Raw genomic sequence first — 27,799 nt, 5'->3', positions numbered from 1 at the left:
ATGCTCCTTCTCTTCCTCAGCTAGATTGAAAATATTGATATCACTAAGCATTAAATTGCTCAAGCTCTTGTCTGCTCTTTTTCCTGATTACCTTATCTACACCCTTGTCCTCACCCCTGTGTCACCAGCCTATAAAGTTAAGGTGTCTAATTCTTCTCATGAGTCCTTGATCCCACCTCCTCTCCTTGTCTCCAGCATCTCGCTCCATCCTTCAACCTTTTTCTGTACTTTCAAATTCATCTTCCCTATTGGTATCTTTTTGTAGTGTATACCCATGTTCAAGTTTATACCACTTAAAAAAAAAAAAAAGACAAAGCAGAATCTTTTAACTTTTAGCTACTGTGTATTCTCTCTTCTAAATTTCTCGAAAGGGGGTTCTGCACTTACTTATTCTACTTCCTCATTTTCACTGGCTCAACTCATTGCCTCTGCTGATATAGATCACATCATGGATGTCCATGACCTCCATGCCACAAAATTCAAAGGATACTTTTTGCCTTAACATTATTGGAAATCTTTGCTGCATCTGACGTTGTTGACCACTTCTGTCTCCTTGAGAATCTCTCCTCCCTTGGATTTCTTCCATGACATTACTCTCTCCTGATTCTCCTCTTACTCTGTTTCTTCTCAGCTTTCTTTTCCTCTGCTGGCTCCCCAAGTGCTGGCATTCCCAGTTTAGTCCTCAATGCTTTTTTCTCCCTACATGCTCTTCCTGGGACTGTATCAGAATAGTCCTGTTGAAGAAGGGTGTTGAGAAAGTCCTTGCCAGACCTAGCAGCTGACTTATGAATTCCACTCCATATAATATGTGGGAAGATTTTACTCTTCATAGATTTTCCAAATGATAACAATCCCCCCAGAAGAAAGAAGATTTATTAGATCAACAACCAGAAAAATTACAATATTCAAGCAATACTGATGTGTAGTGGTAGAAGACATTGCCTTTGCTCCATTGTCTTTGGTGCCAGTAGATGTGAAAGCTGTGTTCTTCATTTATAGGTGACATGGGTGCCGACTGCCTGATGATGCATAAAGCTAGTACTTTTTTCTCACCTGGGGATATTTCTCCATTGCTTTCTAGACAGAGTGGAAGGGAGCGAGGAAGAGAGAGAGAGAGAGAGAAACATCAATATGAGAGACACATAAACTGGTTGCCTCCCGCACAACCCCAACCAGAGCCAGGGATTGAACCTGCAACCCAGGGATGTGTCCTTGCCTGGAAACCAAACCCACAACCTTTTGGTCTGTAGGCCAATACTCTAATCACTAAGCCAAACCAGCCAGTACTCTTGGTAAGTGACTGGATAGATCTGTTTCTAATTTGAGTTTTTTTTGGATAGGTCCTAGGTAATAATTTTTTTAAATTGCTTCCTGAGATCCACGTTGGTTAGAACCACACACAGGAACTGAGGTGGTCCATAGGCTATTGTTTGCTCCCAGGTCATGGAGAACATCAGAAGGGGGAAGAGATACAATATTAAAAGGATGAATAAAGGGCACAGGTTGGCTCCCCATTGATCAGGAGGCTTTGCAGACCTAGGAGATCGGGGATTCAGGAAGACTCGGTGTGCGTCAAAGTGCACAGTGTGTGAACTGCACATTTTCCTTTTTGCATCTTAGATAATCAGACTCCTCTCCCCACGCTCACCATCCTATCTGTGTGCCTCTGGTTACCTGAAGAGATTTTCCTGGATATTGCAGCCCTTTTGCCCAAAGGGGCAGGAAACACAAGTATTCTGGTGGGCTGTTTGTAAACTGATACTTCTGTGTTTTTTTTTTTTTTTATTATTATTTGCTCAAGTAGAAATCTGGAATTCATCTTTTCCTTCATACTTCTATAGCCAATCAATCAATTGATCATTAATATCTGTGAATTCTACCCCGTTTATTAAACTTATGCAATTTTCTCTATCCCTACTCCCACAACTATAGTCATCTCCCTTCTAGACTACATCAATTGCTTCTTACCTGGTCCCCACACTGCCAATTTTGCTTTTTTCCTACCTGTTCTCCACTTAGCAGCCAGAAGTGACCTTCCGAAATGCAAGGATGAACATGCCACTCCTCTGCCTCAAACCCTTTGATGATTTTCCATTGCCCTTAAAGTCCAAAACCCTTAGCAAACCATACAAGGCCCTTTTCATTTGACACATACTACCTTTCCAGCTTGACTTATGCCATTCTTCTCCACTATCACCCATACTGGCCTTCTTGTGCTTCTCCTTTGACTTGGAATAATTTTCTCTTCTCTTGGCTGACCTCTATCTCCTTTACCCCATTCCCCTCACATACATGCCACTTTCTTTGAAAAACCTTCCCAAACCTCTCCAGGCCAAATTTAGTTCACTTAGGTAGCATCCTGTACATCTTCTTGAAGATACTCATCACATTTCTAATCACACGTTTAATGTCTCTTTCCCATTATTCAAGCTCCAAGAGGATGGAAACTGAATCTTGTTCCTTTATGTGTTCCCAGCACCAAGGACAGTGCCTCATACATAATAATTATTTGCTGCATGAGAATGAATGAATGAATGAATGAATGAGAACACCTTTCTTCTTCTGGGTAACTCTTACTCATCTTTCAAGGACCAAGGTCAATGTTATATCCTCCAGGTCAGGTTGGGTTACAGTCAAATCGAATACATCTTTGGATCCTAGGGCCTAGCTTGAGACATGGTACATGGTTCATATATCAGAGATGTTTGTCAAATCATAATAAACTCTTGGCCAGGAATTGATAATTGTCAAAACTGAGTGATGCGTATGTGAGGATTCATTACACTGCTCTTTCTTCTTCTGTTTATATTTTTATTTTATTATTATTATTGTTATTTTAATCCTCACCCAAGGACATTTTGCATTTATCTTCAGATAGAGCAGGAGGGAGAGAAGGAGGAAGAGAGAGAAACATCATCGTGAGAGAGACACATCAACTGGTTGCCACCGGCAGGGCCCCAACCAGGGTGGGGTTGAACCGCAACTGAGGCATGTGCCCTTAGCAGAACTGAACCAGGACTCTCTGGTCAGTGGGCCGACGCTCTAACCGCTGAGCCAAACTGGCCAGGGTTGTTTATATTTTTTAAGTTTCTATAATAAAAAGTTAAAACATTTATAGTCACCTCATGTTAAGTGAAAGTGTAATCAAAGATGGTCTTGAGTCCAGCCGGTGTGGCTCAGCGGTTGAGCATTGACCCACGCACCAAGAGGTCTCCAGTTGGATTCCTAATCAGGACACATGCCTAGGTTGTGGGCCCCATCCCCAGTGGGGGCATGCAGGAGGCAGCCAACGGATGTTCTCTCTCATCGATGTTTCTCTCTCTCTCTCCCTCTCACTTCCTCTCTCTCTAAAATCAAAAAAGGGGGAAAAATAAAAAATAAAATAAAATAAAACATGATCCCGAGGCTTCTGGCTTAGGCAAACTAGTAGTGGTGGTGCGGTTCTCTGGGGTGGACGAAGTGGAGCTGCGGCCAGTCGCGCATGTGCATGGGGTGTCTTGAGGAGAGTTCTTTTTCACCCCGTGAAAGTTCTTAGATGGCAAATAACGGGGATGAAAGAATGAATTTGGATTTCAGCACCTTGAGTGCATCTCCATTCATTTGCGCAATAGTTAGCATCTACAACAAATGAAAACCTCTGCCTTAAAGCAATGAACCTTGAGATGGTAACATGCCCTCTCATGATCCTTGATGGCCTCTGGGACACTGATCTGACTGACCACTGGAACTATCTCACTCTCCAGGAAGTCCGCAGGAAATATGGTGCCCCACCATTACTTCCTTCACACTTTTCATCCACATTCTCCCCTTCTTCTTTACCTCTTTTTTATTTCTGCCGGGAAACAATTTACTGACATCTGCGAGGCCTTGATGTCACAGCAGCAGGTAGGGTGTCAAGAAACGTCTGGTTCCAGTCTGATTTCACCACCTTGTGACTGCAAGCGAGTTGCTTTACTTTGCTGAATCTCAGCCTCTGCCTCTGAAAAATAAGGAGAACAATAGTGGCGACTTCACGGGGCTGCCGCGAGGATGAAAGGACGCGAAGGGTTTCGCGCAGAGCGGGGCACAGGGTAAGCGGTCAATAGGTTGGAGCTATTATTGTCGCCAGCGCTGAGTCCTCCTCCGCTCTCCACCTGGACGTCGGGAGTGCTGCCGCAAGAGCCCAGCAGGCTGCCTGCTCAGAGCCCACCCTGCGCGGCCACCGCCCGGCTCCAGCCCGGTGGGTGCGTGGCCCCGGGGGTGCGGAGAGGGCCCTGCGGGCACGCTGGAGCGACTCCGGGGTGGAGGGCGGCGCCGGGCTGGGCAGGGATCGGCAGACGGGGGGCGGCGCGCTGGGACCCGGGAACCGCGCGCGGGAGGGCGGCTGGCGAAGGGACGGGGCCGTCAGGCCCCGGAGGCCCGAGGGTCGCGTGGGGTGGGGGCCTGCGGGACGCCGCTCACAGGGCCGCCCAGAGGCGCTCACGCCCGCGCCCCGGCCCAAGATGGCGCCCCTCCCCCCGCCTGCGCGCGCCCCCGCCGCTTGGGGCGCGGCCCCGCGGCCCGCGCGCTCCTGGGCGGGGGATGTTGTGATGGAGAAGCCGCGGCGGAGCCCGAGCCCCGCAGCCTGAGCCACCTCCGCCACCTGGGCCTGGGGCCTCCCTGCGCAGGTAGGAGCTGCCCCGGCCCGGGCCCAGCCCCGGCGGCCAGATCCCGACCCCCAGCTGCCCGCGGACCCCGCAGCCCTTTCCCTCGGCGGCCCGGGTTCCCCGATCAGGCCCCATCCCCGCGGGCGGTCCTTTCACTGTGCGCATTCCCACCATCTCCTGTCCCGCCCTGTAGACTCCACGTCGGTCCTCAGAGAGTCTCTCCCAGACCTTTACCTCCTGCCCCTTCGGGATGAAAAGGGGCGAGTTTAGGGGACTCGAAGAGAGAGGCAGTGGGGGATGGGGAATAGGGGGAGGGGAGGTCAAGGGCTGGAAGGGGACGTAGGGTGAGGCTGGCGGACGCCACGGGTTTCCCTGCAGTGTCCCAGGCCTGGAATCTGTCCGGCCGCATTCTGTCGCCCTCAGCGACCGAGAAGTGTGCCCTGGGGCCGGCTGTGTCCGCAGCTCAGCCAGGAGGCCTAGCACTCACACAACTCGTTAGGAGTAGTTTTCCCACCGCCAATACAGAGGTTATTCCGAAGCTATGAGAATCTGCCTGTGCATTTTTGCATTCCCAGACCCTCTAGCATAGTTCCAGCTCTCTCCACTCCTCCACTCTTCAAGTCAAAGCCGTGTCTACACTTGCTGTCTTCATTTCACTTCCCATTCATTCTTCAAACTGCTTCACTGGGTCGTGTGTCTTTCACACCCACTGAAACTGCTCAAGCCAAGGTCACTGGAGACCTCCATGTGGCCAACTCCAATGGACACGCTCCTGTTCTCCTCCTTCACTGTTGTAGTATTCAGTGGCCTGTGTCAACTCTCCTTGAAGCATTTTCTTGGTTTCTTTCCTGGCATTGTCTGTTCCTTCTCAATCTCATTTGTTACCTTTCCTCTCCCTTTAGATGTTGGCAAGGCTCTTCGATCTGTCCTGAGCTATCTTCTCTCATTCTGCACTTTCCCCTTGGGTATTTTATTCATTCTCAAGGCTTCACACACACACACATGCTGAGGATCCCTACATTTATTTATCTGGCCTAGACCTCTTTCCTGAACTGCAGATTCAATATCCATCTGCCCTCACGATATGCGCTCGGAAGTCCAACAGGAATACCAAACCTGCAGATCCATGCTGAATTATCTTCCCCCTGTTCACTCCCTATCCTTCTTCCAAGCCTGTTGTTCCTTTAACTTTCAGAAATGGCTACTTTCTAATCAATTATATTCCTAGGGAACATTCTAAATTAACCTCTTCTCACTCACCCTCTACATCTAACATCACCACATTCTGTCACATCCACTAGCTAATATTTTTCAAATCCATTCATTGCACTCCACCCACTGCTACCAAAACTTAATTGAGAGCACAATCCTTTATTCTCCTTGGCAACTCTAATAGCATATCTTCCCTTAACTGCTTTCAGCATAGCATGATCCTTTAAAAAATGCATCTATCTGATCATTTATTCATTCAACAAATATTATTTGAACACCTAATATATACCAGGTACCGTGTTAGGCACTAAAGATATAATTATGAGCAGAATAGACCAGGTCCTTGTCTCATGGAGTTGACAATCTGGGGCGGGGGGGAATCAAATAAGAATAAAATTACAGAGGTAATAGATACCATGAAGGAAAGGTAGATGGTGCCTTGGGAACACACAAGAGCATAAGCTAAATGGGTCTGGGGGAAGGAAGAAAGAGTCAAGGAAGGCTCTGAGAACATGGCATTTGAACTAAGATGTAAAGGATGAGTGAGTTAGGCTGAGAGGATAGAGGAAGGAGGTTCTAGACAGAAGGGAAATCACATGCAAACACCTTGTGGAAGGAGACAATGTGATGTTTTTGAGGAATCAAAGAAGGCCGGTGAGGCTGGAGAACAGAGTGCCAAAGCTGGAGAGGAAGGTAGGGGCCAGACCAAGGAGGACAATTGAGACCATGTTATGGATTTGGGTATTAAGGTCTTTGTTCTTGATGCAGATTGTTGATGGTAGTAGATGTGGAGAGTAGATCAAATCTAGAAATGTTTTTGGAGAAAATTGTCCGTACCTAGGGATGGATTGGATATGGGGCATGAGGAAGAAAGTGATGTCAAGGATGGTACCCCTACTTCTGGTTTGCACAACAGGATGGTTGTCAGCCAGTTAGGGGGTGGGCAAGAGAAATGTGAGTGGGCATGTTAGTTTGAGAAACCTAGTTCCAAGTGAAGATGTTGAGTAGAAAGAAATGTACATGTCTGGAGCTCAGATGAGGGGTCTGATGAAGGAATAAATTTAGAAATCATTTGGGTATAAGTGGTAACTGAAGCTATAAGGCATGAATGAATACCTATATTGCATAGTGGGCGATAAAGACAAAAGGGCATAAGAACAAGCTGTGGGAAACTTCAACTGGTAGAGGAAGATGAGCCATCAGTGGAGTCTAAGAAGCCAGCAGAGAGAAACTAGAGTGTAGGAAGAAAACCAGGAGATATAGCACATAGAAGCCATGGATGAAAGTTGGAGGAGAGGCCCATGGAGTCAAATGTGCAGAGTACAACCCAGATGAGGATTGTGAGTGTCTGTTGGACCAGTGACATAAGGGCCATGTTGACCTTGGTAAGAGCTGTTACTAGGTGTGTTGGGAATGGAAGCAAGATTGGAAAGGGTTGAAAGTGAGTGGGAGGTGAGGAGATGGCAGGTGGGAGGATATGTGGGGGAGAGAGACCAGCAAGTGGCGCTGGAAGAGGAGTCTTGGGTCAAAATAGATTTTTTTTTTTTTTTTTAAAGCTGGGAGACAATTGATCCCATTGAGAAGGAGAAGTTGATTATATAGAAAAGAAAATGGATAAACAGTGGTGTAAAATTCCTAGAAAGGCATGAAAAGAAGGATCCAAATGGTAGGTGAAACAATTGTTTTAGGAAGGAGAAAAAAGGATAGTTCCTGAAATCAGCAAGTTTGTGTGTTTGAGGACATTCCTGAGTGATGGCTTCCATGTCCTCTGTGAATTAAGAGTGGGTGGTCAGCTTCTGAAAGGGAGGGGTGGTGCAGGGGGTGGTTGAAGGAGAGTTGTGTTCTTAGTTAAAAAGTCCCTTCCTCAGGAAGGTTTTTGCTGATGTCTAGGCTAGAGGAAGCCTCAGGCTCCTATAGAGTCGTGTTCTTCTTCCATCATACTAATCATTTATTCAACAAATAGGGAGTTCTTTTAGGTGCCACATACTATTTTAGATACTGGCATTGCATTTTATTGTAACGACTTGTTCAGTAACTGATTCACCACTAGACTGTGAGTTCCAATGAGGAGGAACCATTTCTTTATTAATCATCACTCTCCCCCATGCCATGCAAAGTGCCTGGCATATAGTAAGCTGTCAGGTTAGAAGACCCTTGACCTTGAGCAGGATACCACCCCCCCCCCCTTTCTGCCATAGTCTGAGATCAGCTTCTTCAAGCTTAGTGGCCACTCTTAGTTTCTTCCCTGAATTCCTTGCTGAGCTCCCTGCCTTGAGCCAGGATCCATTTGGCTCTTTCCATCCTTTGAGGGGCTCCTGGTATGGATAACCACAATGAAAGGGGAGAGGTTGGATTGTGCCCCTTCTGGAATATATTGGGCAGCTGGTCACCCTTTGATCTCAAAGGCAGTGTGGTCACCATCACCTCAGAACTTCCCTGTTCCTCAGTACTTCCTGCCCTGGTGACCAGAGATGGACAGGGCTGCCCCGAAGTCAGCCTGGCTCTTTACTGTGTCAGCCTTACAGGGCATGTGCCCTTCCCAGATCACACTTCCAAGTACTAAGGGGGTTGATTCCAGTCTGACCTCTGCAAAACCTGGCTCCACGCCCCACTGTTTCAGGGAGAGGCTGGGCATGAGCTTGCCAGAGTCATGGGTCTTCCACTTCCTGAAACTCGGAGATGTCACTCTTGAACAGTGTAAGAGCCAGGATGTTGGTTTAAGCTAACTCTCTTGCTCTCTTTTCCTCTAGATCTCAGCCCATACCTGTCCTGCACCCCAGGCCCATCTCACTTCCTTCTCAGGGACCCTTTATCATTCTCCAGCACCCTCTCTCCATCCCCATTGCCCACCCTCAGCCTACGGGGCCACAGAAGCCTTAGTGCCTCTTCCCAGTGAGTTTCGAGCTTCCTGGTTTCTCTCACCCCATCTGTCCCACCCATCCTCCCTTCCTTCCACACTGATGGCCCCCACTCTATGGCAGATGCACTATGCACTCATTGTTAGTGGGAATGTGAAACTGAGCAAGACATTGTCTCTGATGTTCTGATACAGTGCAGTACCGGGTGTCTTGAGACACAGAGGAAGAAATGGTCACTTGAGGATGGGGTGAAAGGACTGAACAGAACAGACTTATTGCTCAGGAGCTATGACCACCGATCAGAGTTTTAAAACATGAAGCAGAGGTTCTCACGAGGGGAGATAGAATTTCAACCTGAGGGCAAACAAAGAGCCAGGGCTGTGAGAGTGTGACTTGTCTAGAATCCTCCATACTTCATGTGGCTGGATTGTAAGGAGTGGAGGAGGCCGGGAGGAGGAGGGGGTCTGAGAGGTCGCCAGGATTGGCTCAGGAGGCTCTTGGTGTCCTGCTAATGATGTTATACTAAAGGCAGCGGTGAGCCATCTAATTTTTCGAACTGAGAAATTACACAATCTGGTTTCCATTTTTGGAAGATCACTGTGGTTTTGGGTAGAGGCAGAGTTGTTTATTTTTCTCAGGTGTGCCAGTGACCGCAAGTTTTCTCATTGCCCAGGTGAAGCCACGCTGAGCTGACCAGCAGTGACACGTGAGGCAGGCGCAGAGAGGAGCCTTTTCCGTTTATTCACGGATGCATGCATTGCATTGTGCTAGGGTTTGAGGAGCTAGAAGGGACAGAAAGGCGAGCTATGGCTCCTGCCTCAGGACCATCACACTGAGAGATGGCAGAGCCTTGCTCGGCAGCCCGAAACACCTCACTGCAACCTGTGCTCGGAGCTGAGAGCTACACTGAGGTGGCAGAGAGAACTGGGCAGAGGGTCGGGGGATGAGAGGGCTTCTCAGTTGGGAACAGGGCGACAGAGAACTCTCAGATGAGAAATTAAGAAGAAATAACTGGCCCAGCCGATGTGACTAAGTGGATTGAGCATTGTCCCATGGACTAAGAGGTCCCGATTCGATTCCCGGTCAGGGCACATGCTTGGGTTTCAGCTCAGTCCTCCGTAGGGGGCGTGCAGGAGGCAGCTGATCAATGTTACTGCCTCTCTCTCCCTAAAAAAATCAATAAAAACATATTTTAAAAAGAAGAAGGAACTGTACAGTGGGCCCTGGCCAGTGTGGCTTGGTTGAGTGTCATCCCATGCACCAAGAGGTCTCTGGTTTGATTCCTGGTCAGGGCACATGCCTGGGTTGTGGGCTCGGTCCCAGTAGGGGGCATGCTGGAGGGAGCTGATTAATGTTTCTCTCATCAATGTTTCTCTCTCTCTCCCTCTTTCTTCCTATCTCTAAAATCAATAAAACAGCTCTGGCTGGTTTGGCTCAGCAATTGGAGCATTGGCCCATGGACCAAAGAAATGAGGTTCAATTCTTGGTCAAGGGCACGTACCTGGGTTACAGGTTCGATCCCCAGCCTTGGTCAGGGTCCTGCAAGAGGCCACCAATCGATGTGTCTCTCTCACATCAGTGTTTCTCTTTCTGTTCCTCCCTCTCCCACTTTCTCTAAAAATCAATGGAAAAATATCCTCAGGTGAGGATCAACAAAAAATAAAATAAAATAAAACATATTTTTTAAAAAAGAACTACACAGTTTGGGGAGTGTTTGGGGGGCAGTCAGTGAGGGAGAGTTGGGGAAGGGTCAAGCAGGAAGAGAGAACTCTGAGTGAGCATCAGGGAAGGGGAGAGTAACATGGTAGGGATGACATGAGAGAGAGTTGGGAAGTGGTTGGTTAGGGAGGATGAACTGTGATGTGAAGGGCCAGTGAGTGAGCACTTTACAGTGGGGGTCAGGGAAGGAGAATAGCCCAGTAGTAAAAGGTCAGGGAGAATGGGAAGGATGGACAGAGGGCTTGAGGGTGGGGTCCCTGGGATGATGGGGCTGGAAAGATAGGTAGGGGGAGAAGGTGACCCATGAAGAGCTTGCGAGGAGGGAGGAGGGGGCCCAAGGGGACAGGACGCATGGACTGTCGCTTTAGAACAGGAGTTCCCCTGAGCTGAAGGCAGGTGGAGTTTGGTTGAGGCACGATGAGCACTGGTTGAGACACAGTAACATGATCAAAGTGTGTTTTCTGAAACTGGCAGAGGAGATGCTAAAGGGGAGCCTGGAGGAGATGGGAGGACATTCCCACGTTAATTCTCTTCTGTGCCCGGACTGTGTTCAGCTCTAGGAATATTGCATTGAAGACGAGCACAGTCCTCACTGCATGGAACTGAAATTACTGTCCTGACGAGACAGTGATTCATAAAAAGCAGTAATAACCCTGGCCTGTGTGGCTCAGTTGGTTGGAGTGTCATCCTGTACACCAGAAGGTGGTGGGTTCAATTCCCCATCAGGGCACATACCCAGATTTCAGGTTCGATCCCCGGTCTGGCAGGAGTAGGAGGCAACGATCGATGTTTCTCTCTCACATTGATGTTTTTTTCTCTTTCTCCTGTCTGAAATAAATAAAAATAAAAATAAAAATAAAAAAGCAATAACAATAATAATAGCTTGTCAAAGGGTGCTAGGTGCTAGGGAAGATTTGGGGGTTGCTGAGAGGTGGCGTGGTGACCTGCAGTTTTAAAAGGGTATCCAGGAAGGTCTCGATGAGAAGGTGACATGGCAAAGACCTGAAGGGTTGGAGAGTCCAGGTCAGAGGCTTCTGCCATGACCCGGGCCTGGTTACTACCGGGGCTGGCAGAAGGATTGGTGCCTGAGGTGAGGTACTTCACAAAAAGTCATCAAAATGTAGCTTCAGCTGGCCAAAGGAGCCATAAATTGGAGCTGAAGTCCCTTCCTTTGTGACCTGCCTTCCCAGGGCCCTGCCCTGAGGGCTGGGTGTGCAGCTCAGAGGTCAGAGAATCTCCAGATCTCACAGTCTCCAGTAGGGGGTGGGCTTGGGAGCCCAGTGAGGTGCGAGGATAGGAACACAGCCTGGGGAGCTCAGTGATGGGCTGTGGACAGCAGTGTGGCAGGAGGAAGGGGGCAGTCAGTGTCCAGAACACATGAGCGAGGCCCACGCCAGCTGTGTCCCTGGCACTGTGAGCCCCAGTGCATGAGCTGGGGGTGGGGATGCACAGAGGGCCATTGTGTGAAGTCTCTGCTGTTGGGATTGAGGGAAAGGCAGGGGGTGACTGTGCTGTCCCAAGAAGCACAGGGGACTGGGGGATGGGGTGGACTTCGGGCCTGGGCCCTGTCTGCCATAGGGGTGGTGAGGATGAGGGACAGGAGTTAAGCTCAGTATGCCTGTGGGACAGTAGCTCCTAGGACATGGAGTGGCGTGTGCTGGCCTGCCGAGTGTCAGGGAGATGAGGAGGTGCAGGCGCAGCCCTGGGGCCGAGGTATGGGTGCTGCCGTTCTCACCTGGAGGCTAAACATGGGCTTCCCTTTCCCCCAACCCCACTCGCTGCCCTGCAGGATCTGCCAAGGCCATGTCTGTTCCATCATCACTGAACCAGTCGGCCATTAACGCCAACAGCCACGGAGGCCCCGCCCTGAGCCTGCCCCTGCCCCTGCACGCGGCCCACAACCAGCTGCTCAACGCCAAGCTGCAGGTCACGGCTGTGGGACCCAAAGACCTGCGCAGTGCCATGGGGGAGGGTGGTGGGCCTGAGCCGGGCCCAGCCAATGCCAAGTGGCTAAAAGAGGGCCAGAACCAGCTCCGGCGGGCTGCCACGGCCCACCGTGACCAGAACCGAAATGTGACCTTGACCCTGGCAGAGGAGGCCAGCCAGGAGCCTGAGACGGCACCCTTGGGCCCCAAAGGCCTGATGCACCTGTACTCTGAGCTGGAGCTCTCTGCCCACAATGCGGCCAACCGAGGGCTCCGCGGACCTGACCTGATCATCAGCACCCAGGCTCGGGGGCCGGAGGAGGGAGAGGAGAAGGCAGCAGGGGAGGCTGAGGAAGATGACGAAGAGGAGGAGGAGGAGGAGGAGGACTTGTCTTCTCCCCCAGGGCTGCCTGAGCCCCTGGAGAGTGTGGAGGTACCCCCTGGATCCCAGGCCCTTGCAGACGGCCCCCGGGAGCACAGCAAGAGTGCCAGCCTCTTGTTTGGCATGCGGAACAGTGCAGCCAGTGACGAGGACTCGAGCTGGGCTACCTTATCCCAGGGCAGCCCCTCCTGTGGCTCCCCGGAGGACACAGGTATCTTGTGGAGGTTGACACGGGGAATGTGGGAGGGCAAAAGGGCAGAAGGCAAGCTTCTTTCACACAGAGGCCAGGGCCAGCCTGGACGTGACTCACAGAGCACATGTCCTTGGTCCTCAGCAGGCCATGCCCAGGTTTTCCTGAAGGCAACCATTCCTGCCTTCAGAGAGTGCTTGAACACATTGATCATCCATCCGTCATGCACACTCTGATGGACAGCAACTAGGTCCGTTTAGGGGGCATTTACCAGGTACTGGCCCTGTGCTCAGCACTATCGTATTTTAATCTTCACAATGCTAGGAGGTCAATACTATTCTGTGCCCATATTATGGATGGCATAATGAGATTTAGTAGCTTTCCCCAAATCACTGAGAACTGAGATCTAAACCTGGTCTGAGTCCAGACCTGGGCTCTGGGCCCTGTGTTAGCCTGCCATGATGCACACAGCACAGCGAACCAAGGTGCCTTGGACCAGATTTCCACAGGCAAGGTCAGGCAGCACCTCCCCACACAGGTCTATTTGGAAAGTTGGGGGAGTGTTGTGTGCATCACACTGGGCATTGCAAGGATCCTGTTATGAATCCTTTGTATTAGGATGGGATATTCACTAAAAGTTAGGAAGCAAGGGAAGAATAAATGTATGCTTTGAGGGTGTGGCAGGGAGAATAGACATTCAGATTCCAAGAATTGACCATCAGACGTGTCCCTTTTCAGTAAGTCGAGTCTCCACATTTGCTAATATCACATAGAGATGCTGACAGAGCTGAGAGCACAGGGAGTAATAACAGGCTATAGCCACAAGTGTGGCATTTGGTGGTCAGGGGTGTTAGTAAAGATTAGGAAAGACTCCCCTGCACCAGGCAGCAGACACCACACCCAGACCCCAAACTGTGGAACCTTTGCAGGGAGTATGTGGTTCAGATGAGCCAAGGGCGCCACACTGTCCCCTGTCAAAACTCTCATTGTGAACACGTACAAACAAATACGAAAGCAGAGGGAATAGAATAACAGATCTGATTTACCTGTGACCCAGTTTCAGTGATTATTAACCCCTGGCTAACCTTGCCACATCTATATTACCACCTACTCCTGGGACCCAGCATAGGTTATTTTGAAGCAAACATTTTCATCCATACGTGTTTGCCTATACATTTCTAAGAGATAAAACTCTTTTTAGAAATTCACAATACCATTATGTCTACAAAATTTTAGCATTAATTCCATAATAGCATCAACTATTCAGTCAATGTTTGCATTTTTCCAGTTGTCTAATAAATGTCTTCCCCACCTTATAAAAAAAACCTTTATTGTTCGAATCAATATCCAAATAGATCCAGAGCTTTTGATGGTTGATATGTCTCTTAAAGTTTCTTTTGACCTATTTGTTGTCCCTCCATCTCTCTGTCTTTATTTTTGCTTGCAGTTCTTTCTCAGTTGAGGTCACTGTGGTGTTTGCCCTGGGTTATCCAGAGATTTGCATGTTCTCTCCATGTGGTGGTGCTGAACATGCTCCCCTTCCCCCGAGTTTCCTGTAAATTGGTAGTGAGCCTTGATCTGATTCAGATTTGAGAGATGTTTATGTTTTGTTTTTGCAAGAACACTTTATAGACGGTATTGAGTCCTTTGCCAAAGGCAAAGTCTGGTTGCCTCTCTTTGTGGTGACGTCAGCGGCCTTCGATGGCCATTGCCTTGATCCTCTTTAAAGGGAGCAGCTGCTGTCCCAGTCTGACTCGCTCTTTGTGGGCTTCGGTTTGGGAAAACATAGTCTCAATGGAGCCAGTTTGTGAAACTTTTCAAGGGAAACTGAAAACTAGATAATGACATGAAGTATTCCAATTTCTAAATGTTAACAATTAATTGTTTTTTTAAATTATTTTTTTATTTTATTAATTTATTTTTGTTACAGATGTTTCTTCTCCCCCCCTCCCCCAATTGACACCCTTTTCCCGATCCCACCCTGTTTTTTTTTTTTTTTAAAAAAAAACGTTTATTTATTTATTTATTTATTTATTTATTTTTAAACACACATTGAGGCTTGCACCAGCCTGCAGGTTGCCAGTTTGCAACCTTTATTTACTGCTTCAGGGTGCGAGTCAGAGGTCGAGCAATGGAGAGGGCTTGGTTGCTCAGGGGCTCCTGGGATGGTTACTGTGGTAGCCACACCTATGAACCTTCTGGGAGTAGAAGAATAGACTTGCTGGAGACCTGGGGAGGGTATGCCAGGCATGGGCAGTGACCTGAGCCAGGACATTGGCGTGGCAAGAGGAGAGTCAAGGGTAACACTCTGGTGGAGGCTGTGGAAATTGAGGGTAGCCATGTGGGGCCAACCGAGGGAAAGGCTTACTCTTTTGTGATTGTGTTCCTATAATCAGGAAAGCCACAGAGGAGGTCTAGACTCCTGTAGGAACGGGCTAGAATTGAGAAAAAATTATTTTCTCCTTCCCACTTTAGTATCTCCACAGAGTTGTTGATTGAATGCATAAGTATACGAATGAATGAATGAATGAATGAATGAATGAATGAATGAATGAACTTGACTACCTGTGTGCGGTTCACACTCTGTGCCAGGCCTTGTCCTGAAATGCATACTAGAAGGGTCAGATGTTCCTGCCCTCATATACTCCCAGTCCAATGGGGAGACAGAAGTACCCAGGCAGTTAGACTCAGCATGAACTCTGGGATGGGGGAGGTGCGGGAGGGGTGCCTAACCTTGCCTGTGGGTGTGTGTTTGGGGACAGGGGGGCTGAGTTAGTTTTGAGAAGTGACCTTTACACTGATACCTGAAGGAGGAGTTGGTAATAACCAGGTGGGAATAGAGGGGAGGGAAGTGGGGCTGGAGAGATGAGGGGCATGCCCAAGCAGGGAGCTGAGAAGGGGGTTGGGGATGGTCTGAGATCAGGCTGAGAGGCAGGTGCATAGGGGCTCCTGACAGCACACAGACCCTATGGGAGAATTAGGATTCCATCCTGAGAGCAAGGAGAGGACAAGTAAAAGTATTTTAAATTGGAGAGTAATTTCTTTAGTTGAGTATTTCAGACCAGTCATTCAAGCTGTGATATGCAGCCCAGGATGACGGAGACTAGACTGGAGGGAGACCACTGTTGCAATGATCCAGGTAAGAAATATTAGTAGTCTAGATTAGGGTAGTGACTTGGAGTTAGGTGGTGCTTGGCGGAGATGTGCCAAGCTCCAGAAGGGCCTCCCAGATGGTCAGGGCAGGAGACAGCCCCTCCAGGACAGATCGGAAGGAAGAAGCTCTTTGACGCAGGAAGGTACAGGCTGACTGGGATGGCAGATGGATTGGTGTGTGCGACTCAGTCAGAAGATGGTGAATTGGTCCCCAGATCCGAGAGGTATATGACTTTCATGAAGAGGTGTGTGGCTGTGGAGGGCATGGCTGCCCTGGGTTCTGATGTTCTCGGAAGGTTTGGCAGTTGAGCCCAGAAGGCAATGGAAGGTCTCTGGGGAAGATCAGGCATTTTAATGCCGTGGGGCCTGAGTTTAGGGGAGGGGCAGGGAGAAAAGGTGGAGGGGCTGGAGGAGCCCCTCCTCTCTGGGCCCACCTCATTGGGACGGTGAGGGTGGTGAGGCACCTGCCTAAATAACTCTCACCTCAGGTGTGCAGCCACCGTGGATAACCACGCCCACTCCCAGCCCCCCTGTGACTGGTTGCTCAGCAGTCTGGGTCTGGGGACTGCCTGTCCCTCAGTGCTGCCTTTTGGACCAGTCAGAATTCCTGGTTTCCCTGGTAACGCAAAGCACGTCAGCAGACTGGGCGCTCCCAGCCGGTCCTGGTGCTGCGGTTGCCGAGGAGACGCTGCAGCCTAGCTGGGCCCTGGCAGGTGAGGGGGGTTGGTACTGGGAAGCCCCAAGCCCAGCCTCAACCTTGCTGGGGCCTGTGCCCTAAGGCCCACTCTCAGACTCAAACTGTTGGGCAGGTTCTGGGGAGGGAGGGCATCGCTGGGAGCCTGAAGCCACACCCTAATTGTGCTGAGAGCTCCAGGCTGGCAGAACCCCAGGTGGCTGGGGTGTTCCCAAGGAGCTAAGCCTCCCCGACTCCCTAAGACGGGCCTTGACTGTGGCACGGAAGTGACCACCGTGGGGTGGCATGGAGATTCAGGACTGGGGGAGGGGAGCCAGGATTAGAAAGAAGAGATGTGAGTAGGGAGGGCTGGGGTCTCATGAGCACCCTCCCTTTTCACCCCAGGGAGATCCCCTCCCTTGGTGGTCCTGGCCCCTCCCTAGTGAGCTCCAGGCGGAGGAGGATCTTGGCTGGCAGGCACTCTGCCCTGGTGAGAAGGGGGTGGGATGAGCTTTTCTCTGCAACCCAGCACCAGACTGTGAGCCCAGCTGGGCTGGAGGGGCTGTGAGGAGGGAGGGTAGAGGCAGGAGGGGCTGGAACGAGCGCCATGTTCTCCCAGGACTTTTTCCTGGCCATCATCCTGCAGGATAGCTGCCCAGGTGAGGGAAGGCACGGGACCGGGCACGATGGGAGGGTGGGCTGGCAGGGAGGGCAAAGGTGAGCTGGGCTGGAGGGCCGGAGTGGTGGTGTCGGCCAGGGGCGGAGGGATGTATGTCACAGGTGCACGGTATGTGAGCCTGTGCTCTAAATGTTTGCCTGCATCTGGAAGGGTCAGGGTATGAAGTCTGTGGTGTCCGCACACATACGGCAGAGGCTGACATATGTTGTGTGTCTGAGTGTGTATTCCATATGTGGTACCTGCATATGTTGGGGGTCGCTGTGGGTATGGTCTCTGTACTTGTGTGTGGCCGGGGTTGGTTTATATAGCTGTGTGTGTGCACACCTATCTGTATGGTGTCTGCATTAGTGTGTGGCTAGAGTTAGTGTGTGTATTTGTGCATTTGCTGTGTGTACATACACTTGTGTTGTGGTGGCTGCACAGGTGTGTAGTAGGGTTTGTGTGTCTGTGTGCACATACGTGTGCAGGAGCTGGGAAGTGTGTGCACCTGAGATACGAGTATCTATGACAGGAGGTCAGTGGGGTCATCTAACCTCCCTCCCTTCCTTTTGCTTCCCACCTTCCCTCTGTGTGGCCACATTGGCCAGGAACAGGGCCCAGGAGGAGACCTGAGCCATGTTCCAGCTGGTGGCCCCCATGTGGTGACTCCAGACTGCAGGCTCTAGGAGGAAGCAGGAACCATGTTATACCCCTTCTTGTCCACCATGGGGTCTTTGGGAGGGACTGGGCATGAGCACTGCCATCTGCTTGTTGGGTGGCAGACTGACCAAGTCCCCCTCTCACAGATTCCTTCTGGAACCCCAACGCCTTCGAGACGGATTCCGACCTGCCGGCTGGATGGATGAGAGTTCAGGACACCTCAGGGACCTATTATTGGCACATCCCGACGGGGACCACCCAGTGGGAGCCCCCTGGCCGGGCCTCCCCCTCCCAGGGGAGCAGCCCCCGAGAGGAGTCCCAGGTGAGGCTCACAGGCCTGTTGTATTTTACTGGCGTGCAGGGGTGGTGCTGTTGGAGCAAGACGAGCTACCCACTCACTGCTCTGCCCCCTCCTAGCTCACCTGGACAGGCTTTGCCCATGGAGAAGGCTTTGAGGATGGAGAATTTTGGAAGGTGAGTTGGGGGACCTACTTCACAGTACAGGAGCTGCAGAAGGGGCATGATTTTGATCCTGATTCCTTCTCCCCTTCCCAAGGACGAACCCACTGAGGAGGCCCCAATGGATTTAGGATTGAAGGACCCTGAGGAGGGGACATTCCCCTTCCCGGCTCAGAGCCTTAGGTGAGTGGGAAGGCATGACGCAGTGGCTGGCCGTGGGATGGCCTATCGGGAAGGTGCCTGGGGACAGCTCCATGTCTGGGGGCCCGTACCAAGTGTTATCATCTGCCTCCAGCCCAGAACCAGTGCCCCAGGAGGAGGAGAAGCTGCCCCAAAGGAACTCCAACGCAGGGATCAAGGTTTGTTCAGGACCCACGCCCAGTCCCCAGGCTGGGGCCCCCCTGTGCAGGAGAGTCCCTCATGTCCTGTCCTGAGGCACCTGTGGTCGCAGTGCAGCTCCCCAGGTCCTGAGTTAGGTGCTCTTCCAGTCTGCACAGACCCCTGTGTCTAAGCTGGAGACACTTCAGCTTTTAATTCAACCAGCCCAGCGGCCTGACAGGCGCCCCTTCTGGGCTTGGCTCAGATGCTTTCTTATACTAGCCGGGGTCTCCTTTGAGACCATCACCCCTCCTGCCAACTATATCTTGTTAGAGGAGCTTCTCGGTCTTAGTTTAGAACACCCAGCTGCCACGTTCTGAGTCAGGGACTCTCTTGGTCTCAGCAGAGCCCCTCGGCCCTGTGTTCAAGCCTCCTCTAGTCTCATCTCAGACCCTCTACCTCCCACCCCCTTCTGTGTCTGGCAGTGTTTTGCCGTGCGCTCCCTAGGCTGGGTGGAGATGACCGAGGAGGAGCTGGCCCCCGGACGCAGCAGTGTGGCTGTCAACAATTGCATCCGTCAGCTCTGCTACCACAAAAACAATCTGCACGACCCCATGTCTGGGGGCTGGGGGGAGGTGAGGGCCCGCTGGTGGGTGTGGTGCGCTGGAAAAGTGCAGGGAACTGTGAGAGGTGGGAGAGCTGAGCTGCCCAGGCGGGGGCTGAGGGAGGGAGTTGTTGACGCACCCCAAGTGACAGCCTTGTGAGATGGTTGTGTGGATGTGTGACCCCAAGTCGGGACCTTGGGAGACCGTTGTCTTACCTGGACGGGGATTATGAAAGGAGTAAGAGATGACAGGTGTGACCTCTACCCAAGTGTGGCCTATAGGGTGGGTGGTCTGACACCCAAGCAAGGGTCCCAGAGCTGAGGCTGACCTCTGAGCTGGAGGTGGCAGAGCTCAGCCTCCTTCCCAGCTGGGGCACCAAGGAGTGCCTGCTTCCTGGGCCTGCAGGGGAAGAATCTGCTGCTGCAGCTGGAGGACGAGACGCTAAAGCTGGTGGAGCCACAGAGTCAGGCCCTGCTGCACGCCCAGCCCATCGTCAGCATTCGTGTGTGGGGCGTCGGGCGGGACAGTGGAAGGTGGGCGCAGGGCCTGGGGTCCTAGGGTGGGGGCTCATCCAGCAGCCAGAGCAGGGCCCTCCTCCCTAACTCTGTTCTTTGCCTCTCTTGTGCTGCCGGACCCAGAGAGAGGTACTATGCCAATTTACCTCCTCCCTCCTCCCACACCTTTGAGGCCACACCCGAGGCCTCAAAGCACCCAAGTTCCCCTGTTCTGCCCTGTCCCTTCCTGCCCGCTGTGCTCACCTGTTGTCCCTCACCTCGGCATGCTTGCCTGTCTACCCTTCAGCCAGAAGGCAGTACCCACAGGACACCATCTGAGGGCAGAAGCCCCGGAGGAGGGTGTGAGTGTGGTGGGGCTGAAGCTCCACACTGGATGGCACTGGGAGACACTGAGGTGCCTCTCCTCCAACAGGGACTTTGCCTACGTAGCTCGTGATAAGCTGACCCAGATGCTCAAGTGCCACGTGTTCCGCTGTGAGGCGCCCGCCAAGAACATCGCCACCAGCCTGCATGAGATCTGCTCTAAGGCACGACCGGCTGCTCCCTGGATTACCCACCACCTTTGCCCTACAAGAGTGTGGGCGGGGTCACTGAGGGGAGCTGGGGGCTCCAGGACAAGGAAGCTCTAACAGACCCTCTTTCGATCCTCCCTCCCCTTTCTTCCTCAGATCATGGCAGAACGGCGAAATGCCCGCTGCTTGGTCAATGGACTCTCCCTGGACCACTCTAAACTTGTGGATGTCCCTTTCCAAGGTGAGTCTCATAACCTCTCCACGTCCAGCTCAGCTTTGCCGGCAGAACTGAGCTGGACACTCAGTTATTTGGATCAGATGAGTGGAGGGACTTTGGTTAAAGGAAGTGGGAAAGGGTGGAGGCAGGGCCTCGGCCGGAATGTCCAGCTCACGCACTTGTGGGGGACTGGGAGTGAGCAAAGTCTGCCACCGCCACTGCGTCCTCTTCTTCCCTACAGTGGAATTCCCGGCACCTAAGAATGAGTTGGTACAAAAGTTCCAAGTCTACTACCTGGGGAGTGTGCCTGTTGCTAAACCTGTTGGTATGTATGTTCTTCACTCAGGGACCACCACCTTGATCTGTCCCCACCCTCTGCCTGCCAGTGCCTCATTTACCAGGCCTTCCTCATGCTTGATGTCTTCCTGTCCTTCAAAATGCATCCCGCCTCCTGTACCTCTGCTCCAGCTGCACTCTGTCCCCATCCCAGCAGTTGGCGTGCCCTCTCTGAGTGTGAACCAGTGAACCAGGAGCATAGGGAAAACCACTCTTTTTTTCTTTTTTTTTAAAGCTTTTTTTTGTTAATCCTCACTTGATATTTTTCCATTGATTTTTAGAGGGAGTGGAAGGGATGGAGAGAGGGAGGGAGAGAGAGAGAGAAACATCGATGTGAGAGAGACGTATCAATTGGTTGCCTTCTGCATGACCCTGACCAGGGCCAAGGATGTAACCTGCAACCCAGGTATGTGCCCTTGACTGGAAACCAAACCCGAGACCCTTTGGTCCATGGGCCAACACTCTTAACTGCTGAGCTAAACCAGCCAGGGTGGGAAACCCACTCTTAATCCCACAGAAAAGCTTGGATTGGGTTGGGAGGCAGGTCTTAGATGACTGGAGACACCAAGCAGCAGCTGGGAGCTGGATTTGGTCTCAGCATCAACTATGGGCTGTGAGCATCTACAGAAGAAGCAGTGAGCATAACTGTCAGGTGATTTAGTGCTTGTAAAGTACTTCCTTATATATTATGTCATTTAATTGTTGATGACATGAGGCTGTGATTATGATAATCTCCATTTTATAGATAAGGAAACTGAAGGTAGAGACTATCTGATTTACTCTTATATTTCCAATGCATTCATAGTACCTGTTACGTTTTTGTTCATTCATTTAGCAAATATCTATGAAGCCTACTATCAAATGCCAGGTCCTGGGAAAACAATGGCCATAGTCCTGCTTTCATGAAGGTTACAGTAGGAAAACAAACTAATTAAATAGTCACACAGCCAGTGTGGCTCAGTGGATTGAGCGTCGTCCCATGAATGAGTGGGCCTGGTTCGACTCCCTGTCAGGACACATGCCCGGGGTTGTGGGCTCAATGCTCAATGTGGGGCATGCAGAGGGCAGCTGATTGATGTTTCTCTCTCACATTGATGTTTCTATCTCTCTCTCCCTTCCTCTCTCTCTAAAAAATCAATAAAAACATATTTAAAAAAATAATCACACCAATAAATGTATAGTTACAAACTGTTCAAAGTCATTCATTGAAAGAAAGTAGCAAGGCACTGTGAAACTATGTAGCAGAGAAACCTCATTTAGTCCAGGCAGTCAGAAAAGACTTACTTGAAAAAGTGACATTTGAAATGAAAACAAAAATTAAGAACTAATGTGTAAAGTGGGATGGAGGTAGGAGTAAGGTAGGGGAGATCGTTCCAGGCTCAGTGAACAGTGTGTGAGGACCCAGAGCAGAAGGCACTTTGGCGCTGGGAGTAGACAGTGGTGCCAGACAAGGCTGGGAGCTGGGCCGTGGTCAGACTGTGGCAACCTCATAGGCCATGCTCGCGATTTGCCCTCCACCCCAAGAGCAGCAAGGAGCTCTGAAAGAGTTTTCGGGAGAGCTGTTGGATAATTAGATCTGAATTTTGTAAAGCTTACTTTGACTAGACCATACCATGGAGAATGTTCAGTGGGTGGAGGTGGATGTAGAGAACTCAGGAGGATCTCGCAATAGTAGTGGCCAGTGAGGGGAATATCCTGGACTGTGAAGGAACTGAGAAGGAGTGTGTTGAATCAGGAGATACTTAGGTGACAAAAAAAGAGAGATTGGTTGATTTACACAGTTGATGTCAAGAGGCCTTGGTGACTGATTGAATGGGAGGTGAGGGACAGAGGCATTAAGGGTGATTCCTGGCTTCGTGGTATTTGAACTGAGTACAGAGTGGTGCCATTCTCTAAAGGTAGACACTGGACGAGGCTAATTTTGTTTTTGCGATTGTGAGCTCAATTTTTAACATGCAGAGTTGGAGGTGGCTCGGGGAAGCTGAGTGGCAAACTCAAGTAGGCAGCTGGATTCACAGAGGAGAGGTCTGGGCCAGCAAGTGTGAGCATCATTGGGTTATAGAGGTCATCAAGGCCATGGGTATGGCAAAGACTGACTCTGAAAGTAGGCAGCCTACAGCGAAAGGGAAATGAGGCTAGGCCCCGCCTTGAGGCCCTCCAATGCTTAGTGGGTGGTGAAGGAGCATGAAACTGCCAAGGATAGTAAGAGCAGAAAGAGATAATTTAGAGAAAAAAAGACTGCTTCTGCCCGGCCAGTGTGGCTCAGTGGATTGGGCATCGTCCCATGGACTGAGAGGTCCTGCTTTGATTGCTGGTCAGAGCACATGCCTGGGTTGTGGGCTCGATCCCCAGTAGGGGGTGTATATGAGGCAGCCAATTGGTATATCTCGCTCACATTGGTGTTTCTATCCCTCTCTCCCTTCCTCTCTCTCTAAAAAATCAATACAAATATATTTAAAAAATTTTTTTTTATTTAAAAGATTGCTTCAAGGAGTGGTCAGTTGTCATGTTGAAAGACACTTAGGAGGAACTCAACAATGTTTGGTGAATTAATAAACAAACACAAATGTATGAATGAGTGAGACTTGCCTCGGATGACACAGCCAGAAGGTGAGAGTCCTAGGACTCAAACCCTGACTTCCCTCAAAGCATGCTGACTTTAATGACCAGCACCTCACATTCAGTGAGGGAACCCTTCTTAGAAAGGGTAAGGATTGCGCTGGAGTTGAAGGAAGGCCACATTTGCAGAGGAGTGGCTATTCCGGTGGGGTCCAGTAGCACTGCTACAGACATGGAGCTGGAGGTGAGAAGGGTATGCTGAGGGACAGAAAGGAGGCTCGGCTGACCCCTGTACATTTGCTCCCATTTTCTCCCCCCTCCACCCTCAGCTTCTAAACCCTTATTGCCTCTGGCAGTTATTACCCCCACACTCATATCCGCCTGTCACCTTACACAGGTTCTCACTATGCTTAATCATCTGTCTGCAACCCTCCACTGTCCCTCTGTTGCCCAGCAGCTCATTGGGTCTGCTTGGTTGAAGCCAGGTCATTCACACCAGGAGGCTCTAAGTTCACTTCTTGCATTATCTTCTGCTCTCTTTTCTAACCCCTGGGAGCTTGACATTGGCCCCTGCTGAAGCTGCAGTATTCATTCACTCAACAAATGACTACTAACTGCCTGGTTTGTACCAGGCACTATTTATTCTAGGTTCTTGGTGTACATTAGTGTACAAAACTGACAAAGATCTTTGCTTGCAAGTAGCTGACACTCTAGCCAGGAAAGACAGGCAATAAAATAAGTAAGTTATATAGTGTGTTGGAAGGCAACTGGTAGGGAAAAAATGCACAGCAGGATAAGGGGTATTGGGAGGGTGGGGCTAGGAGTTAGGGTGTGTTTCAGTCCTGAGTTGTTACCAACTTAGGCTTTTTCCAGGTCCTGTTCTTCCACTGCTTTCCCGGAGCTCCATGCTGATCCTCCCCACACACTGAAGCCAGGCCCCACCTCCACTGCCTCATCTGCTTCCCTCCCACACCCACACCCACACCCACACCCAAGGATGTACTTTTTATTAATTTTAGAGAGAGGAAGGGAGAAAGATCAACATGAGAGAGAAAGATCGATTGGTTGCCTCCCAAATGCGCCCCCCAACCGGGAATTGAACCCACAACCTAGGTATGTGCCTGACTGGGAATCAAACCTGAAACCTTTTGGTGTACAGGATGATGCTCCAACCATCTGAACCATCGGCCAGGGCCCCATTTGCTTCTTAAGCAGTTTGACTTTGATGTCTCATCCACAAGTCGTGATCTTCGAGACTGTTGACTGGCCTCAAGGTCATAAACACCATAAAGCTCCCTGCAGTCTGACCTGGCCCACCCACTCCTGCCTGCACTGACACCCTTCTGTGGGCTCCCAGGTTACTTGGTTATACCAGTTTGGGTGCACTGACACCTGTTGCCTTGAGGGTGACTTGCTCATGCGTCTGGAGATCCTTTAGTAGATAAGCTCTGTGCTGAGCCTGGAAGCAGAGATGAATGAAGCTTGGTTTCTGTCCTTGAGATGGCCAGTCCAATGTGAGAAAGGTTTTCCAGCAGTTATTAAATATTTTGTAAGAGCTGACCTAGAAACACCCTCTCTCTGCCCTGCAGCAGGGAAGGCTTCCCAGGTGGGGTCTGGGTGAACCCTGAAGGGTCAGTCAGGAGTTGCTCAGACAGTCTAGTGGGGAAAGTGCACTCCAGATAGGCTTCTCTCTCATTGACAGATTGACAGTCTGTGTCCCTCAAGGGCATCCTCTTCTCTCATTTGTATTCCCACCTGCCTCCCAGGGCATTTGCCAAGGTGAGATGTTAATAAATGCTCTGCCAGTCCTTTGAAGCTCAGGGAGCAGTAAAACATGAGGTTTGACAGCTCAGGTGAGGCCAGGATTTGGAGGACCAGTATGCTTGGGAGTTTGGCCTTGATCCAGCCAGAGGTAAGATGAGCAAGGCCAACATGAGTGAAGAGTTTTGAGGAAGACATGTGTCCTCTGCCCAAAAAGGGTCCATGTGGTTTGCTTCTAGTGAGAGCCCAGAGGCACTGAAAGGGGCAAGAGGGCCCAGGAGGCCCTCAGAGGCATGTGCCTTTGCTTCGGCCTTGTTCACTCACCTCCTCACTGCAGGGGGAAGACACCTAGATCACATAGCCAGTCCTGAGTGGTGCAGGACCTGGAACCCATGCCTCCTCCTTGTGCTGCTGCCTGGGTTCTCTGGATTGATCTAAGCTAGGAACCCGGGGTTTCTTAGCTTTTGAACACATTATAGAAACTACAAGTGCAGCTAATATTTATTTATTTTTGTATTTTTTTTTTATTGATGTTTAAAGAGGGGAAGGGAGAGAGAAACATCAACGTGATCAATCGGCTGCCTCCTGCATGTGCCCCAACAAGGGATTGAACCTGCAACCTGGGCATAATACCCTGACTGGGAATCCAACTGGTGACCTTTTTAGTGTATGGAAAAACGCTCAGCCATCTGAGCCACACTGGCCAGGGCAAGTGCAACTAAGATTTAGACAGCCCTTCTAGTTCTGGAAACTAGGAACATAGAGAAGAGGCAGGGAAAGGCCTGGCTAAGCACTCAGGCTCAGACTGCCCTGTTCAGATCCCCATTCTCCATGTGACCTAAGGTTTACTACCTGATACTATGAGCTGCCTTATCTATAAAATGATGATAAAAGAATCTATTGTGAGATTGTGGTAGACTTAACGATTTAACACAAGAGTAAACATTTCCTCAAATGGGTGTCTTAAAAAAACAAAGGTTGGGTGTTAGGAAAGGGCCGGCCTGCAGGGTTGATGGGGTTCCTTGGGTGGAGCACCGGGAAGTCAGAGACTCAGGGAGTCAATGCGTTTTAGAGGCTGGAAGTGGAGGGAGAATTAGTGAAGAAAATCAAGCCTAGGATTCCAGATGGAAGAAACCAGAAACGTGGCGAGTCACTAATGCCAAGGGGGAAGCATCAAGGAAGGGCACCTGTGCGCACTGCTGGAGGCTGGAGGCAGCTGAAGTGGGGATGGAGCAAAGGGCCCGAGTTCTACTGGGCAGAGCTGGAAAGTCTAGGCTAGATCAGGGGTGTCCTCTCCCCACCTCCAGTGGCGCCATGTTTGTGTCCCTATCTTCCAGGGGTAGATGTAATAAATGGGGCCCTGGAGTCAGTCCTGTCCTCCAGTAGCCGTGAGCAGTGGACCCCAAGTCATGTCAGTGTGGCCCCTGCCACCCTCACCATCTTGCATCAGCAGGTAAAGACCTGGGGTGGGAGTGCTTTGCCCTGGAGGGAGGCTGAGGGGAGAGGTCAAGAGCTGCCATTGAGATGGATGGATGTGCCAGTAGAACGCAGAGCCTGTCCTTACTAACGGGGTTCCTTCCCTGCAGACAGAGGCGGTGCTGGGGGAGTGCCGGGTGCGCTTCCTCTCCTTCCTGGCAGTGGGCAGGGATGTCCACACCTTTGCATTCATCATGGCTGCCGGCCCGGCCTCCTTCTGCTGCCACATGTTCTGGTGTGAGCCGAATGCCGCCAGCCTCTCAGAAGCTGTGCAGGCTGCGTGCATGGTAAGTGGTAGGAGGGTGGGGTGTTGGCACTGACCCCAGGTGGGGCTGGCTGGAGGATGACTGCCCCACCTGTCTCTGCAGCTCCGCTACCAGAAGTGTCTGGATGCCCGCTCCCAGGCCTCCACCTCCTGCCTCCCTGCACCGCCTGCTGAGTCTGTTGCCCGGCGTGTAGGGTGGACTGTTCGAAGGGGTGTCCAGTCGCTGTGGGGCTCTCTCAAGCCCAAACGCCTGGGGGTCCATACCCCCTGAAGCCCCCAGTTCTTTCTCTACCTGCTTGCCTTGGGCCCCCCGGGAACTCAAGGGTATGGGGCAGGGAGGGGCCCTAGAGGCTATTCTTAGGCCTCAGTCCCACTCCCCTCCCAAACTGCCCCTCCTCAGTAACTGGGTTCCCTGCTTAGGGGCTGGGGGAGACATCTAATCCCTTCAAGGACCTGGAGACACTGAATTGATGACAAGAACAGGAAGCAGGGCCAGCCCCACCCTCTCCATCCCCACATTTCAGGTGGAGCAGGAATTCTTCCGAGCCAGGCCCCATCTTTGTAGGGTCCAGCAAGGGCAGAAGTAGGGGACCAGTCCAGATGCGGATCCCCTCCCCTGCTCCCTGGCATCTCTCTGTACTGATATCACTAATAAAGTCCGTCTGCCCTGCCCAAGTGGTGTGACTTCCTGTGCCTGCCCCATGCCATCACCCCCACTCCC

At 51.0% G+C, this 27,799-nt stretch overlaps 1 protein-coding gene across 5 annotated transcripts; it reads left to right on the top strand.

The window, feature by feature from the left end:
* Positions 1-4,527: 4,527 nt before the first annotated feature.
* Positions 4,528-27,749, top strand: APBB1 (amyloid beta precursor protein binding family B member 1). Of its 5 annotated transcripts, XM_036242202.1 has the most exons (15): positions 4,528-4,646; positions 12,204-12,932; positions 18,202-18,377; positions 18,473-18,529; positions 18,612-18,697; positions 18,810-18,873; positions 19,318-19,467; positions 19,843-19,970; positions 20,076-20,081; positions 20,365-20,479; positions 20,621-20,705; positions 20,923-21,006; positions 26,675-26,790; positions 26,924-27,100; positions 27,182-27,749. In XM_036242202.1, exons 2-15 carry the CDS (start codon positions 12,218-12,220, stop codon positions 27,347-27,349), a joined length of 2,127 nt encoding a protein of 708 aa, XP_036098095.1. In that variant the 5' UTR covers positions 4,528-4,646; positions 12,204-12,217; the 3' UTR covers positions 27,350-27,749. The 5 variants fall into 5 exon arrangements, with proteins under 5 accessions (XP_036098095.1, XP_036098100.1, XP_036098096.1 ...); XM_036242207.1 differs by lacking the exon at positions 12,204-12,932 and having other exon boundaries at positions 4,539-4,646; XM_036242203.1 differs by lacking the exon at positions 20,076-20,081 and having other exon boundaries at positions 4,590-4,646.
* The last annotated feature ends 50 nt before the right edge of the window (positions 27,750-27,799 follow it).

The sequence above is a fragment of the Molossus molossus genome, unplaced genomic scaffold (genome assembly GCF_014108415.1).
Source record: "Molossus molossus isolate mMolMol1 unplaced genomic scaffold, mMolMol1.p scaffold_m16_p_41, whole genome shotgun sequence".
Lineage (NCBI taxonomy): Eukaryota > Metazoa > Chordata > Mammalia > Chiroptera > Molossidae > Molossus > Molossus molossus.
Note: the sequence above shows the minus strand (reverse complement) of the source record. Positions and strands in the feature narration are given on the sequence as shown.

Bases quoted from the DNA above. Each gene is read 5' to 3' on its own strand.
- APBB1 (XM_036242202.1), top strand. From the start codon at position 12,218: ATGTCTGTTCCATCATCACTGAACCAGTCGGCCATTAACGCCAACAGC. The intron at 18,530-18,611 runs GTGAGTTGGGGG...CCCCTTCCCAAG, and splicing joins AGGATGGAGAATTTTGGAAG to GACGAACCCACTGAGGAGGC. The intron at 27,101-27,181 runs GTAAGTGGTAGG...CTGTCTCTGCAG, and splicing joins CTGTGCAGGCTGCGTGCATG to CTCCGCTACCAGAAGTGTCT.